This window comes from Theobroma umbraticum, unplaced genomic scaffold, assembly GCF_002168275.2.
Source record: "Theobroma umbraticum cultivar Fairchild unplaced genomic scaffold, ASM216827v3 scaffold_56.0, whole genome shotgun sequence".
NCBI classification, from domain to species: Eukaryota; Viridiplantae; Streptophyta; class Magnoliopsida; order Malvales; family Malvaceae; genus Theobroma; species Theobroma umbraticum.
Window position 1 is genome coordinate 9,652,396 of NW_018397256.1, and position 17,018 is coordinate 9,669,413.

The following is a 17,018-nucleotide window of genomic DNA, read 5'->3' on the forward strand; positions in this document are numbered from 1 at the left end:
GACAATAGTAGCTTAGCTGAAAACCATTACTCTTAATCTGCGGGAAACTTATAATTGCAGGAAGACCTAACTCCAAGTTAATACATAAAATTTTCCTCTGGCTTGGCACGTGGCCACCCTATGTTCATAAAATTTATGAACCTGAATCCAAAAACCATTCATCCATTTTAAAGATAGTTTTGAATCTATTTATAAAGCTCTAGAGTACCCATCTCCACTACAACCAAACGTAAGAAGCACCAAACTTAAATGTCTAAACAACAATACACCAAATATAAAAGAAAAATAATGTCTCACAAGTCACACTAGCCAAAACTCTGATGTAAACTTGTTGGGCAACAAAATGAAAGTTTTCATAAACTAAAGATGAATAAATCACTCATCATCATCATCATCAATGACCTTGGTACCCAAACCCTTCAGTCCTTCAGCTGGGATTTCAGCTACAGTGACTAGAGAGTAGAGCTCCTCCTTTGCATCTTCATCATCATTTCTCTTGCGAGCAATGCGAACCCTAACCCTTCTTGGGACACTTCGGATCCCTCTGCTCCAAATGTGCTTGTTCAGCTTGACATCAACTCTCACATCCTTTGTTCCCATGGCTTTTTGTGCAAACTTCCTGATCTCCTTTATAGCATTGGGAGCCTTCTTCTTGAATGTGCTGTTTCCAAGATAAACAAGAAGATAGTTAAAAATAAATTTACTCGACCTTTTGATAGACATCATTAGTTTGTACATGATTAAACCTACTTCCAAAAATATTGATACTGTGCTGCAGAAGTAACTTCTAATTCCACCCGATACAGGAGTATAGTTAGATTATTCCATATAGCTACTGCTGTCGACAAGACAAGAATATCATCCTATAATATGAGATACTTGAAATTATGACAATGCCATAAAAATACTAGTAATTTCTAGCCATGGTCATCCAGTTCAGCATTGTTTTCCTATAATTAAAACCAAGCACAAAATCAGCCTTACACACAGCGGCACCACCTTGAGGCATCTCTTTTCACTAATACCCATTTCCCAACAATAAGAAAACCTTTCGATCCAAGCGTCGTGAATCTCACGATTGCTTACACACCCTCCTCTAAAGTTCAATTTCTTATCCCCATGAAAAACCCTTAGCCAACTAAATTCATGATTATAATAGCTAGCCCACTTATCACAAACAACGTGAATACCACAAACACTCAAGGTCAAATTAACAATAAGATTGATATACATCATTGAATATTGAAGAGAATAATAAAGCAAGCAAAGAACTATGAAAGCAATAAGCTAATTTAAAACCAAACCAAAAAAGACCCACCAAGCAAAGAGCACAATAATAAGGACAGAAGGAAAAACGAATGCGAAGCAATGGAAATTAAAAAAAAAAAGGAGTTGAATGGTTAAGTTACCAGCCATGGAGGCGCTTGTGAAGGTTGATGGTGTACTCTCTCGTCACCACTTCTTCCTTTCTTCCCCTTGTTTTCTCAACCATTTTCACTCTCTCTGACGTAGCCCTTACCTGCATTCATTTACCCACTTGTCACGTCAAAACCGACTCTTAATCAATAGAAAATTAATCAAAAAAAAGTAAATCAGAAACAGGGGAAACGATAGTATAGTTTTTTTTTTCTTTATTTCCCAGTTTCTTGTTGGCTTTCTCGGAAACCAATCAGAGGGAACGGTGACAGAAAGAAAGCAAAAGAGAGACAAACCTGGTTTGGCTCGAAGGAAAGCAGAAGCCACAGAAAAGAAAGGAGGCTAAAGAAGGGAAGGGAGCGGAGATAAAAATGAAACACAAAACCCTAGTTTGCACACCCTAACAAAGCTCTATTAAAATCCGCCGTTTCGTGTATAATCGATGAGAGCAGTGTTGTTGAGGAATATTAATGGACCGTGGACAGCCACTTAGATTGGGCCCTTAACTATGAAATCCATATCCATTGTCAAAGATCTGAAATTCTATTTTATTAGCATCAAGGTGCCGATTGAAAAAAGATTATCAGGAAATAAATTTGTGTAATTTTTAATTTGACATAATAGTTAAAAAACACTCCTAAATTATTTAAGCAAATTTAAATAATTTTTTATTTTTTATTACATTTAATTAAGTATTTTTTATTATTAACTGTTATTAATCAAAACATTACTTATCATTTTATATATATATTTTTTATTATTTATAAAAATATATATATAATGTTTACATATCATAATAGATAATGACATGTTTACTGATAACATAACAATATAAGATTTTTCACATTTCACTTCAATATGATATTGATAATAAAAGAATAAAAAATTATTTAAATATTTTAAGAACTTTTTAAAACATTATACTTTTTAATTTTTATTAATTGCTAATTATTTATTAATTTTCTTCTTTCTGCTCTTTTTTTTTTGTAAAAAAGGAACAGAATATAAAATATTAACCAATTGGAATTTTAATAAACCAAAAAATAAAAATCCATATAAAATTTAATTTGTTTTATTTATGTGCAAACCTATAATGGATTTAAATTCTGAATTCAACTTAAGCGGATAAACAATTCTCTCTTTGCAGAAGAAAATGATTCAACAAAACCAAAATGAGATCAAAACATTCAATGTTCCTACCCTTTCCAGCAAAACTTCACCACTGGCATGGTGGCTCTATATATTGTAAAGTGTGCAGTAACCATGGAGAAGAGATTTTAAATTGTCTAATGATTTCATTTCTGTGTTTTGAGGTCTTAACATCCTCAGCAAGACTAATCTTACACCATCAAAAAATTGTTGAGTTACAAATGAAAAGGAAAAAGTATTCAATGATACAGTAATATTGGCAGGTGATAAAAATGAGTATACGTTTGTTTTAAGCATATACTGAAACCCAGAGGTAAGTTTAGTGGCTGCTTCCCATGATGACTCCGAGCAACCTGTATGGCTGTATCTTGAACATCAATGAACAAATAATCCAATCCTAATTCTTGCTGGAAGGTTCATGCTTCCCCAGCAAAAGAAGTTTACACATAAAGGTGTCTTAAGACTTCCGTGAATATTTCCATAAGCAGGCAGCCAGAACTGTCAAACCAGCAATGCCGGCTAAAATCTGTGTCCCAAAGAAAACTTTGTTAGTATTACTTCTGAACTAAACAACCTGAAAAATTGATCATGGGGAAAATTTGACTGGAGATTAAAAATGCATCAGCTGTGTGAAAAGAAACATTTAACAAGCAGGTTAAATAGTTCTGTGAAGACCTTTTTCAGAAACACTTCTTTTTTTAAAATATACAAGTAAACAGAAATCTAGAAGAAAAACTTGCACAAACATTGGATGGCTTTAGAAATCCAAATAATGACATTGCATTTGAATACATTACAGAAACACAAAAATAAGTAAATGCGAAGATAGCTGACCTTTGCATCACTCCCATGAGCAGTATGTTGAAAAAGTGATCTCAGCAACTTAAACCGAGATGCTTGTGGCATAAGAATCACAACAGTGTATTGATTTTTGCAAGGGTAAGGCATTATCCTTTGCAATGCCGACTGAGCTGTTGAAGGTGTCAGAGATTCTCTAACCCTGGACCGTCCTTCCTCTTGAATCTGCGCCAGAAATAGAATCAAACCGAGTAAATACTTACTCTATTCTATTTAAGAGAAAGAAAAAATGAATGCTAGGATGGCATGCTTGAGTGGCTAATAAAAAATGAATGCTAGGATGGCATGCTTGAGTAGCAATTAGCCAAGACAATAGCTAACAGTCATCCACATGATATTAAAACATATCATCTTCTCCTTTTCTTCAAAAATAGTTTTCACTTTATGGCCAATGTCATTATATGAGGTAAATTGTTACTTGGGGATACACTTGTACCCTTAGGCTTCAGACAACATCAAAAAACCAAACACTCAGACTAAATGTGACATAAGAAAGTCACAAATTAAACATTTAAAAACAAACTTCAGGTAAAGAGACAGGCCAACCGACCTTAAATGAAGTGCCAGCATCACCAGAATAGATCCTTGACTGGTAGCTCCGTAAAATTCTCTCCAGCCAGTAATAATTCTCCTGAAGGAGAGAGATTGCAAATTAGCATTCAGAATTGAATGCTTACAAAGAAAAAGCATTCAGAATTGAATGATACACTATATTCTATCATTTTTCTTATTCATAGATCTTTATCTACAGTGAACACCAAAGCAGTCAAATACTGAAGATGATAAGGAGTTCTGCTATAACTTAGCACTTGAGTTGGAAAAAGATGTAAGCTACCATCCTTAATCTTGAAACAGAAAGGACTCTGCAAAAAATCTTAACACACAAAGTTCGTAAAGAAATTTAACCTGCAGTCCATTTTCATGCGCTCTCTGTTCAATTTCAAGTATGGTTGCAACATCCTGATCTGAAGGCCCTTCTTCTTGAAGACGCACTACTTCATCCAACGCAAGATCCACCTGTTCCACAACTGAAACTGTGAGATGACTGGCCACTTAGTCACTACAACCAGGGGAAGATAGAAAGGCAAATACATAACGTATAATGCCTACCAGCTTTGAGGAGATTTCTGGATCACAAGAAAAATTTATGCTCATATCTCCACGAACATCACCAGTTCTAGAAGGTTTGTTGCCACCAAGAAATACAGAAACACCTGCAGAGTAGATCTGGTACATGAAGGGAAATTATAGAACGTTAGTTAAAGAGTAATTAAACGGATAAACATAAATTCCAGGAGAAGTGCATACCTGCCCATGCTTGAAACGAAGAACCTGCAATATTTTTGTTTCAAGAAGTTTGCTCAGGAACCCAACACAGTGAATCTCTTCTACCTGCCATTTAATTTTCCAATAGAAAGGCGCATCATTTAAAAGAAAACCTCGATAAAGATACTGATTTATTTCTTTCCCAGATTTGTATGGATTTATGACAAAGAACAACAAACCATTGTTCCATTCTTCAGCTCCACAGGAAAGCATAGCTGGACTGAGCATTGTGCTTCTACCATGGGGCTGCGTACCACCTCTCTACAAGCACAGCAAATGCATCAAGAAGGTTGTAGAATGCTAATAGAAATTACATGCTCGCCTATGTCAAAAGTCATTGATAAGCACACACATTAATGCAAAATTGCATCCGTCCGTATGTGTCACAGAGAATGCTAAAATTTGAAGTCAAGGGCAATCCATTGACAGCACAACTGAATCCACCTAAATCTCAGGGTCAAACATCTTGACTTTGTCTATTACCACCAGACATAGAAGCACCTACCTAATTATGGTTGTTGGAAATTTAAATGGTAATCCTTTGAGATCATCGCGGTTATAATGGAATATAGGTTCAGGAGACTTTGGTATTCCACCCTGCATGGATAATTGCAACCTTTGTTAACAAAAGGAAAGATGAATGCACAACTTGGCAGCTTAAAAGAATCCTAACTTACCAAATACTGCAATATTAAAGGTAGTGCAATTGTGGGATCAATATTCCCTGCTATTACAACAGTAAAAGTTGATGGGTCCTTAAAACAGCTGTTGAAATATTCACACGCTTTTACTGGATCAACTTTTTTGAGGTCACTTATTCTAATAGGCTGCAAAAGAAGACACCAAAACAACGTTAAAAGAAGGCACATCCTAGAAACTGAGTGACATAAAAAACGTTAGATCATACATACCCGGAAAAAGTAAGAGTTTCCATAGTTGAGTTCTTTCACCCGGTTTGCAAATGCAGTATAAGGATCCCTCTCTTGAGCATGAACTGCTTCTTCTGCCATTTGCATCACTATTTTGACTTCTTCTTCTCCTGGAGTCACATTTGTCGTAAATAGTTGATAGACAAGCTGCCAGAACAGGTTTTAGTGAGAAACTAAATGATTGAGACACCCTTAAGAGTAAAATCAGAAAGATGGGCAAAATAGCAAATATTTAGCACATTGAATATTTGGTAAATCAGGGCAGAATTTTATCTGCCAGACAGAAAGCTAATCCTCAGCTCTAAGCAGGTATGAACAATGTACACAAGGACAATTTTCATAAAACATTTGGGAGCCTAGTTTCAAACATATGGTTACTTCAATCAAGTTGGGTGCTTCTACGTCCTATGATCTTATTTGGGATTATAGCCATAAGCAAGGTCATAAAACAGATGCATGTGGATAAATTGCAGTATGACATGTGCAGAAAAAAATTTAGAACAGTGCTAATACTTGACAATTTTATATTTAAAATCCAGTGAAACAAACCTGCAAGGCAGTTTCCAAGTCTGAAGGTGAACAATCACCAGAGAAAGTTCTCATATAGGCCCCAAGCTTTGTACCAACTTCTACTCTCTTGCCAGCAAGCATGTCCATGAGCACTGATGGTCTATGACCAAATACACCGATTTCTCCAGCAATGGTTGATCCCATTGAACATGAAAAGTACTCATTTTCAGGAAGTTCAGATAAACCCCCATACGAGAACCCTGTAAAAAGAACCTGTTGAAATGCTACATAAGAGGCATATTTTTATCATGAACTAGTGCTCTAGAAAGACTACCATGCCTTGAAATTAAGAAAAGACACATAAAGCAGTGTTAGGGCTACTTTACTAGAATTAAGATACAAATTGAATGTCGTCTCAGCCAGGAAAACGAACACAAAATAGATACAGCAACAATAAAAGATATTATACCTGATCATCAAAAAAGTCTGTACACTTATAGCAAACCCGCATGCCATTTGATAGAGTTAATTCAGTAGCTCCAATATTTGAGTACTCTATCTGCTCTACAATGTACCTGAATTGAGTGATTTGATTGGGCTTAGGATTAAACAATTAAAGCAGATAGTCAATCTTGTCATGACTGAGAACATCCAAAACAGTCAAACGAAATTGTCAACAGAGGGCAAGTTGAAATGCAGCTAGAAAACAAATGTAACCATCACATTTAATAATATGATCTAAAGTTCTGTTATACCTAATAACATGAATTACATTTATGACTAACAGAAAACAAAGTTTAAAAAAGAAGAGAAAGATATACATAGCAAGGTAGAAATAGTTGCAGATATAAAATACATGGATACATCAAAGTAGAGAAAAGCCCAACTTTACCCTGGACTCGGCTTTATATTAACAATTTCTTCTGGAATGTACTCATCATCCCATGGGGAAATGCTCCCTTCCGTCTCAAGATTATTGATCTTCAACATAATATTTTTTAGGTCATCAATTGTAGCAGAGGCTTGAGGTTCAATTGTCTTTAGGACAAAGCTACATGATGTTTGTAATTTCTCTGCATACTTGGACACCTCTGATGCAGATATATCTATGAAAATAAATTCATAATTAGTGTAAATACATAACATCGCACCTGGTTTATCGCTATATACCAAGAAAAAAAAATCTTCACTTACAAGGCAGAATAGATTTTTGCAGTTGAGCTTCATACTCAATACCAATAACAGGTTCATTATGGATAAAGTGCTGCAAAATGAAAATGGTGAAGATAAAGGATCTTTCTAGATTCTCAAAACCTCAAATTAGATAAATGGAAAAGATAGTAGCCACTGTTCTGATATACCTGAATGTATTCATCCCGCAAGCTAGTTGATTGCATTTGATCGCGCTCCAAATAGGCAGATTCAACCTCTGACATCAACAAAGCTCGGACAACTGATATTTCACGTTCTGAAAACCCATGAAGTCGCACCCTCGCAACCTGAAGCACAGTACACCAGAAAATTGTTATGAAGGAAATGAAAGGACGCCAAAAGCAACATATATATAAGCGTGTCAAGAAGAAAAAAAATGGCTAGCAAACCTCAATAAGCATTGATTCTAGGGCCTCTAACGTCCCTTTTTCCTTACAAGATGAGCTTATAATATAAGCCTTTAAGGGGCGAACAAGAGCATCTGCAGCAGCAGAGCATGAGAAATAGGGTGGATCTCTCCTACGGGAGATTTTAAAGAACCTCTGATTTAGAGCATGTAGGAACATGGACTCTGCAAGCATGTCCCTATAGTCTTTCACTGTCTTTAGCTCATCTGCTGGCATCTTATAGCTAATCATCACTGCAGACTTTTACAAGGCAATGACAAGAAAACAGAGTTAAGAATTGTCAATAACCACAAAGCCATATGCACAAAAAAGTGCAAGACTTGAAATGAACTTACCCCAGCAGCTTCAGATTCCACAAAACATGAAAAACGTGGCCCCTCGTGAGAAGGAACAGGAAATAATGGTATAATTGGAGGGTCAGGTGCTGAGTTTTTCTCCCCAAAATGAGTCCTTATCAACTCAACAACACTCTACAGAAGAGAGAAAGCATGACAGAAATTTTTAAGCAATCTTGACTAATAAACAGACTTATAACTCAGAATAGTAGAACTTGCATGTCAACAAGTACAAACCTTCGTATCAGAAAAATCTCCAACAGCTATCACTGCCATATTGTGCAGATGGTACCATTTTTTATAAAATCGCTTCACTGTTTCAGAAGACACAGTTCGAATTACTTTTTCCAATCCAATTGGTAAGCGCATGGCATACTGCAATCAACCAGGGTGAAAGCAACTCAAAATTAGGATCAACTAGTCATAAGCCCAATCAAAACTTATTGGTGATATCATTGTTAAAACTTCAAACCCATGCCCCAGCTAGCTTACTCTCAAGTCTCAACAATAAGAAGAATGAAAGGACTTCAAAAAGGACCATACATGGGAGCAATACTCTTTTCCCCATTGCATGCTGATATGGCATTCGCTGAGCTCCATTTCAAATGTTACTAGTGCTAAAGATCGGTAATTAATAAATAGATCCCATCATAGCTATGAATATGCCAAATATCTCCACTCGAAGGGCCTCATCAATCAATTAATTCAACAAATATAAGTGTACAAAAGTAGATAAAGAAGCAACTATTAGTACCTTGGAACCTTCCATCAACAGAGCCCAATGTGCATCCTGCATCCTTCCACTGGCATTTCTGTTTCCTCTATACTCTTCCATTACAGCCCCTCTTTCCTTTTCCAAATCATCTTTCGAGACTCGAATCTGCACAATATGTAAGAGATAAAAACAGGTAAAAACTAGAAATGAGATAACTTCATAAAAAAACAAAAAAAAAAAAAAGCACCAAAACAACAAAAAGAGGGTTAGTTATTTACCTCTGAACTGAACTCCGCCAAGACTGAAATGGCCTGAGACAACAGCTCAGGCTTATCAACAGGAACAAACAGCTCGTACACTGTCTCATCAGCGGACGTTACTGCATTCTGACAAGCACCGAATTCGGCTCCAATACTTTCAAGGAACTTGACAATATCATGATTTGTGTATCTTTTAGTGGCACTGAAAGCAAGATGCTCAACTATGTGAGCAACTCCACGCTCATCTTCCTCTTCCAAAACTGAGCTGCCATGAACCTCATTTAAATCAGCTTCCTTAAGAGTTTGCTATGTAAACAAGTATACTAATATATGATCCGGGCTTAAGCAACAAAATTCCTAAAATCCCTAAAGAAGAACTAGGTCTTCAATAAGCTAATTATGTTTATTGAAATTTTAAAACAAAGCGAATAATGAAAGGAAAAAAAGGGGGACTGACCCGACTTTGACCGCGAGAGCAAGAGCGGCTCTCATTCGGGGCTTGGAATTACAACGAACATAGTAAACGAGTCCATTGTCGAGTCTGCCGTAGTCCACTCCGAAGGGTTCGTGTTGGAACTCTTGGTCCAGCTCCACGTTTACCAGCTTTAAGGACCTGAACCCGTGCTTCTTTGCGATCTGCGAGTTCTCTGTCGGCAGCAAATCCATCTCTCCCTCTCGCTCTCGCCCGAACCGTTAATTACACAATGAAATTGGAGAAGAAAATGTTCGATGTTCACTTCTAGGTCCCTTTTCTTTATTTTTCCTTTTTTTTCTTCTTACGAACTCAGTTTTATCTTTTCTGGGTACCGTATTATAAACTTTATTAACCCAACGGCATTCGGTTTTAGTAGCTGCAATTCTAGTGGAGAAAATTTTCTTCATTTTGAAGATGGGCCTGATCGATCATCGCATGGAGCCCACGTGAAATCTAAGTAGATTTTGTGGCTGTTGAAAGATTTTTATTTTCCGCCCACTAACTTTGGAACGTTAATTTTTATTAATTAAAATATTTTTTATTATATTTATATTATACTAATATAATATATTAATATATTATAATAGCATTATGGTATAATTATAAAATATTTTTATTTTTTACATCTTAAAAATAATAAATAATGTTTAATTAATGATAATTAATTATTAATTATAAAAGTTTATTTAATTTAAAATAAAAATAAAATTTTTTGACTGAATATAATTGAAAAATAAAAATTAATTTAAATTTATTAAATATTTTTAAAATATATTTTTTTTTTTGCGAGGAAATTTATTTATTCGGTTCCGTGCAAGTTGAATGTCATAGTTAAAACCTCTTTCCATTATATGAACTATCTACAACTAACTATTATAAGATGTTGAATGATATTTTATTATATTAGATAATGACATTATGTCATTATGCAATAAACAACACTAAGCATTTCTTCCTTCCTTGTGGTCTTTAGACTTGGACTTTATGTTCTTTTTAATTATATTTATTTGGTCCATTTGCAGCTACAAATTTGAAGTGATCAAAAGACATATAATTGCAAGTTTGAACTAATACAAAGTATGTTTGCAAAATGATTTGGTTATTGCAATAGTATGTTTTCTAAACTCTTTTTGATTTCAAATAAATTGTCCTCTATGTTAAATATTACAAACAAAAGCAAATAAAATAAAAAAAAGGGAAAAAAAGGTTGTAATACTACTAGAATGCTTATTGATTTCTTCTATGAAATGAATATGTTCATTTTTTATTATTATTTTTTAATTGAAGGAAAAGATGAAAATCATGTACCAATCAATAAATAAAATGTTCGGGTGTATATTTTTTATTATCTTAATTTTTGTTAAGTAGAAAAAACATAGATGTTATAGGAATGGAGAATTGAACATAGACTTTTTGAGCTCCAATAGGAGCTCTACATGAACATAAATATGTTGCTGGTCTTTGGTCCCAAGTAAAAGCTTCCTAAGATCTATGTGAATACCTCCGGAAAGCGAGAGCCAAAGCTGTGAAACCAGCAATGCCTGCTAGAATCTGCCATTTAAGAGAGAATAAATCAGATTTTGCAGCAGTTGCAATCAAAACAATCATTAATTCTCAAACAGATCTTAATGGGCCATTTATTGAAATGTTTGTTTCTAAATGTCATATTCTAATAAAAAATTTAAAATTTTTTTAATTACACTATATAAATAAATTCTGTTCTCATAAAATTAGACTATTACTTTTACTAATAAAATGATTAAAATATCTTCAATTCAAAGTTTACAGTGTTCACACTTAAAGGTATTTTTGTAATTTTTATGAAAATAGAATGTAGTTTTGTAATTTTTACTAAGTAAAATTAATAACTTAATTTTTACAAGAACATAAATTATTCACCGAATGTTAACCGAGAAAAGAGATATCAACATGGCGCTAATTGAAAAAAAAAATTACAAAATATTATGCATGAAAAATTGAAACTACAACAGATATAGGTGGAGTGAATGTAAAAAAAATTAGCAGTGGATTATGTGCATGACAGATATTGGGATGCTTTGGTGTCATAGTGCTGGATAATGTGCTACTAAACCAGTAAGATAACTGACCTTTGCATCTCTGCCATGAGGGGTCCATTGTGAAATTGATCCGAGCCACTTAAACCAAGATGATTGAGGCTTTAGAATCACGACCGTGTGCTGATTCTTGAAAGGCACTATCCTTTGTAATGCCAATTGCATTGTCAATGGTGTTAGTGATTCTCTAACTTTGGAACGCCCTTCATCTAGAATCTACACCAGAGCAATGACAAAAAAGAAAGTTTTAGTTCCAATGATCATCATAGTAAGTACCCTTTTGCATCCTCCTTAAGTCAATAACACAGCTTTTGAAAGCGCCTACTTGAGTTTCCTTTTTTCACCATTGTGTTTCAATTACAACATCTATTCAATTGCATGCTATTAGAACATATTCGTTTCTTTTTTTGTTGTTCAAGAAGAATATATGATCAAATAAATGGTGATTATCACTTCAGTAACAGCTTTCTTCCAACTACAGAACCGCAAATAACCGCTAGCTTGTGTCTGAGAATGAGATAATCTGGCATAGCATGCATGCATATATGAGATAACTAACTATGCCACAGATCAGAACCAGCATAGCCGGGCGCTTACAATGTTTAAAAGGAAACTTCACGTTAGTAGTGTATCTAATCTGTTTTATCATTAGAATTATGTCTATTTTGCAGATGGTACCATTTATGGGGTAAAAACTAGTTTGCTTACTTCTTAGTTAAACTCCTCTCACAATAAGCTAACTGTAAGAGAATGGACAAGGTTCTGGAAAAGTTGCCAGGGCAAGTGCATGTTTCATGAATAAGTGTATGGAAGTATGTTTTCCATTTAGACGTAGGAGGTCTTTACTAAGTTTCCCTTTATTCTTAGATGTAGTCTAACAACCTAAAATCCAGTTGAAACAATAATCAGATTCATCTTCAGTGTATGTATCAGATTTCTTTTACCATTACAAAACGTATGAAAACACAGATTCAAAGGTGGATGCAATATAAGACAATTGCATGGAAACAAACATTTTAAGATACAGAGTTGAGGCAGAACTACAGAGTAAGGTTCAGAGAAAGATGAAAACAGAGACACCAACCTTAAAAGAAGTGCCAACATCACCAGAATAGATCCTTGACTGATAGCTGTATAAAATCCTCTCCAGCCAATAACCATTCTCCTGAAAAGAGTAAAGACATTAGCACCAAGACGCAAGGATTAAGTGCTGTATGAATTACTTTCAGTTCTCACATTTCTGAACCTTAATCAATATGAAAATACCAAGGTGATAGATGGTAATGCTTAGATGAAGTTTAGAGTTTAGCTGCGAGGTTGATAAGTGCATATAGGATTCAATCCTTCATTGTGGCAACCATTGGCCAAAATGATGATATTAAACACATAAAAAAATGTAAAGATATTTAACCTGCAGTCCATTTTCATGGGCTCTCTGCTCAATTTCAAGTATGGTTGAAACATCCTGATCTGAAGGCCCCTCCTCTTGAAGACGTAATATTTCATCCAAAGCAAGATCAACCTGTTCAAAATTATTGCATAAGTAAATATTCGAGATGGTTGGCCTCTTACTGATTAAAATTCAGAGGTAAGTAGGCAAAATGTGAAACTTTAAGACACCTACCAGCTTTGAGGCGATCTTTGGATCACAAGAAAAATATATGCTAATATCACCACGTACATCAGTGGCTATACATGGTAGATAACCATCAAGGAAATCATAAACACTTGCGTCATAGATCTGGGGCATAAAGAACAATTATATTATAGGGAATAACATAGGCCAGAGAATTTGAAAGATGATAACAGTCAAATCCATAGGACAAACATACCTGCCCATGCTTGAAACGAAGAAGCTGCAGTATTTTGTTATCTAGAAGTTTCTTCAGGAACTCGATATGCTGAATCTCTTCTACCTGTAATTGGTTTTTCCAATTGAAAGATGCATTATAAAACAGAAGTCAATAGAGGCCTCAGGTTTTCCACCGAGTGAGCTTCTAATATATCCATTCAGAAAAAAATGCCAAACCATTGTTCCTTTCTTCAGCTCTATGGGAATGCATATGTGGACCCCACACTGTGCTTCCACCATGGGGCTGTGAACCACTTCTCTGCAAACACATCATATGCTGTATAAGCAAATTTTCCAACAGTAAACCATGCAACTCTGACACCAAAAGCTGGCCAGGGGGTGCATGCATGTGTTTGCAAGAAAGAGAGAGAGAGATCAACTTCTGAACACCATGGACAATCCAGTTGAGCAGCCGGGACAATCCAGTTGAGCAGCCGGCACAACCAAATCCACCAAATGATTCTCTTGCTACCATTATCAAACATAAAAGTCACCTACCTAGCTATGGTTGTAGGATATGCAAAGTGTAATTCCTTGATGTAGTCAGATTTAGAGTGGAAGATAGGCTCAGGAGGCTTTGGTATTCCCCCCTGCAAGCAGAACAGAAAAACCAGTTAATGTAATAAAAATTGTATGTATACTTAAGAGTTGTTTGAAAAGAACCCCAACTAACCAAATATTGCAGTATTAAAGGCAGTGCAACTGTGGTATCAATATTCCCAACAATCACAACACTAAAAGTTGATGGATCCTTGAAGCAGCTGTTGAAATATTCACATGCTTTTAGTGGATCAACTTTCCTAAGGTTGCTGATTCTTATAGGCTGCAAACAAAGTTTCATCATTACATAGGGGCATGCAAATTTGAAACCCTTAGCAGTATTTAAAAACGAAGTGATAGTGCATACCTTGAAAAAGTATGAATTTCCATAGTTGATCTCAATCACTCGGTTTGTAAAAGCAGTAAAAGGATCCCTTTCTTGAGCAAGAACTGCTTCTTTTTCCACTTGCATCACCCTTTTGACAACTTCTTCGACTGGTGTTACATCTGTTGTAAATAGTTGATAAACAAGCTGCCAGAACAAGAGTCAGAAGACATAATATGGGGTATACTAGCATGCTCCAAAGCAGTTAAGCATGTGTTACAAGATGAAAGCAGAATAAGGCCAGAGAAATCTACAATTGCATCTTAAGAGTCAAAAAGCAGCATCTAATAGAGGAACAAAATGAGATAACTGTATATTAGGCCATATGGAAGGAATAAATAGTAACTCCATATTTGGATATAACAAGTAACATAAATTACAGGTTTATGCATAGGAATTTGATGCATTGATGCAAAGAAATACCACAAGAAAAGCACATTCTATTGCATAAGCACCACACTTAGTGAATTAATATATTAATAGTTGGCATATCTGCCTCATTAGTTTACATGAGATCACCAACCCTAGCGAGAACTTTACTGTGAAAATTGCCTCTAGTTAGGTAGGAAGGCCTACCTAAAAAATTCTTATGATGCATATTATCTCACATAACCCAAACCACCACCCTTTTGTGAGAGGGGGACACTCAAAAAGGAAGAAAAAATAGCTATTGTTTTCATTCATTTAGATATCATAAGAGATGCAAAAGAAAAAAAAATCAGCAAAAATATATCATTTAGAAGGGTGCTAAAATGCAAATGTGTTACAGTTAAATCCAGTTGAACAAACCTGCAGGGCAGTTTCCAGGTACAAGGGTGAACAATAACCATGAAAAGTTCTCATGTACTTCCCAACATCTACATCAACACCGACTCTCTTACCAGCCAGCATATCCATTAGCACTGATGGTCTATGACCAAACATACCGACTTCTCCTGCAATTCTTGATCCCATCAGAGATGAAAAGTACTTGCTTTTTGGGAGTTCAGATAAACCCCCATATGAGAACCCTAAAAATAGAACCTGTTGAAACACCAATCGATAAGAATTATATGCTTCACATGAACCAGTGTTCAACCTAGGTTATTATGCCTTAAATTCTAAGCAAACTAAAACTTGTATAGGAAAAGTTGCTAGAATTATGATTCATATCGACTAGTTTCTCAGCAACAAAGTGGGATTGTAACTGATAGGGCTTCTAAGTACTGCACGGCGTACTTTAAAAAAAAAAATACTGTAAGGCCTAAGGGAATTGTACCTCGTCATCAGAGAAGTCTGTACACTTATAGCAAACTCGCATTCCATTTGATAGAATCAATTCTGTAGCTCCAATATTTGAGTATTCAAGCCGATGTAGAATGCTCCTGAAGTAAATTATTTGAATAGGGTTTAAGTTCACATATTCAACCTACCTAAATGAGATCTTGCAATTTGTAGATGTCTAGAAATGAAGTAAAAGAGGCCATAAACACATCAATATGAGATTACAAAATTCATTTTGAGATGAAGGAAAGCTTATTCAGAAAGAATATATATATATATATATATTATATTTATCTGTTGAATGATGAGTAAAAGATCATCTTATTCATTTTGAACTTCATAAATTTGAAATATTATCACATAAGAGACAAGGCTTGAGAAACTGTAGTTAAGAATTCTTAAAGACTGATTCCCATCTCTTCTGCCGTTGGACTGTTAGATGATGACTATTTTTGAGGAATAAATCTCACATCCAGTGAAACATGTATACAAGAGTATTTTCTAATATATATTCTTCCATATATGATAGGAGAGACTGAGTTGGTTCCTTATCCAAATGGGATCACCCTTTCTTATTCATTATCCTCCTCTCTCTCTCTCTCTCTCTCTCTCTCTCTCTCTCTCTTACACAGACACACAAATAACAATTTTTTCCTTGAAGCACTGTCATTCTCCTATTTTTTCCCCTATTTTCTATTCAATCGATTCTCCTCATTATCCTAGTAGTTTAATAAAATTAAAATATCATGTATTGAAGTTTTGTGTGCACACGCATGCTATAGTGTCTGCCCCATATTATAGTTACTCTGAGCAGAAATTAATAGGAACTAAATCTCATACAAGACATGTGTAAATAGCATCACTGATTACGCAAACCAAATATCAAAAGTATAAAAAATTATAAGAAAAGTAGATGTCACCCAGGAATGTGAAGCTGGAGAAGTGAACTTATAAAAGCCATAGATCTGAAACACACACAAGATTGTATGGTTTGCCAGGTTTTTTGACCCAATACAGTTGGATGCCTCAAAGAGGATGATGGTGCTACACACTAATTTGAGAAAATAATGCTCATCACATAAGTCAATAATAGGCTATAGATACTAGCTAAGAGATCTATATTGCAGCTCAGAAACTCAACTTTTCTTTTTCTCAATTACTGAGTCATGTAGAAGCAGTAGACAACCAGGCCCAACTATGACCAAAAGAGGAAGAGCATTTCAGCTAGAGAAAAGAAGCCAACACTATGATATCATGCATACTTATATCATTGCAGCTTATGCACTACATCTACAACTCACAAAAAAAAAA

At 35.1% G+C, this 17,018-nt stretch overlaps 3 protein-coding genes across 4 annotated transcripts in view; all 3 read right to left on the minus strand.

The window, feature by feature from the left end:
- Window positions 1-161: 161 nt before the first annotated feature.
- Window positions 162-1,862, minus strand: LOC110410875 (large ribosomal subunit protein eL31). The gene is made up of 3 exons (XM_021420784.2): window positions 1,713-1,862; window positions 1,410-1,519; window positions 162-661 (listed from the first exon to the last, which is right to left on the minus strand). Exons 2-3 carry the CDS (start codon window positions 1,490-1,492, stop codon window positions 376-378), a joined length of 369 nt encoding a protein of 122 aa, XP_021276459.1. The 5' UTR covers window positions 1,493-1,519; window positions 1,713-1,862; the 3' UTR covers window positions 162-375.
- Window positions 1,863-2,691: 829 nt separating this feature from the next.
- LOC110410700 (Insulinase (Peptidase family M16) protein) lies at window positions 2,692-9,938 on the minus strand. 2 transcript variants are annotated; one of them, XM_021420552.2, is made up of 21 exons: window positions 9,575-9,938; window positions 9,136-9,382; window positions 8,897-9,022; window positions 8,380-8,517; window positions 8,143-8,277; window positions 7,790-8,047; window positions 7,550-7,687; window positions 7,383-7,452; window positions 7,081-7,294; window positions 6,658-6,763; window positions 6,228-6,461; window positions 5,661-5,825; window positions 5,427-5,576; window positions 5,255-5,346; window positions 4,929-5,010; window positions 4,732-4,815; window positions 4,534-4,650; window positions 4,330-4,440; window positions 3,974-4,054; window positions 3,400-3,588; window positions 2,692-3,091 (listed from the first exon to the last, which is right to left on the minus strand). In XM_021420552.2, the coding sequence occupies exons 1-21, from the start codon at window positions 9,781-9,783 to the stop codon at window positions 3,023-3,025; spliced, it is 3,015 nt and encodes a 1,004-aa protein (XP_021276227.1). In that variant the 5' UTR covers window positions 9,784-9,938; the 3' UTR covers window positions 2,692-3,022. The 2 variants fall into 2 exon arrangements, with proteins under 2 accessions (XP_021276227.1, XP_021276228.1); XM_021420553.1 differs by having other exon boundaries at window positions 9,136-9,377; window positions 9,575-9,715.
- Window positions 9,939-10,900: 962 nt separating this feature from the next.
- The window catches only part of LOC110410702 (zinc protease PQQL-like), a 9,617-nt gene continuing 3,499 nt past the window's right edge, over window positions 10,901-17,018 (minus strand). The window contains exons 10-21 of the mRNA XM_021420556.2: window positions 15,703-15,808; window positions 15,234-15,467; window positions 14,427-14,591; window positions 14,193-14,342; window positions 14,018-14,109; window positions 13,697-13,778; window positions 13,500-13,583; window positions 13,292-13,408; window positions 13,079-13,189; window positions 12,752-12,832; window positions 11,701-11,883; window positions 10,901-11,143 (exon numbers count right to left, since the gene is read on the minus strand). Of these exons, the coding sequence (XP_021276231.1) occupies window positions 11,075-11,143; window positions 11,701-11,883; window positions 12,752-12,832; window positions 13,079-13,189; window positions 13,292-13,408; window positions 13,500-13,583; window positions 13,697-13,778; window positions 14,018-14,109; window positions 14,193-14,342; window positions 14,427-14,591; window positions 15,234-15,467; window positions 15,703-15,808 (1,474 nt within the window). The 3' untranslated portion in view covers window positions 10,901-11,074. The remainder of the gene's footprint in view (window positions 11,144-11,700; window positions 11,884-12,751; window positions 12,833-13,078; window positions 13,190-13,291; window positions 13,409-13,499; window positions 13,584-13,696; window positions 13,779-14,017; window positions 14,110-14,192; window positions 14,343-14,426; window positions 14,592-15,233; window positions 15,468-15,702; window positions 15,809-17,018) is intronic.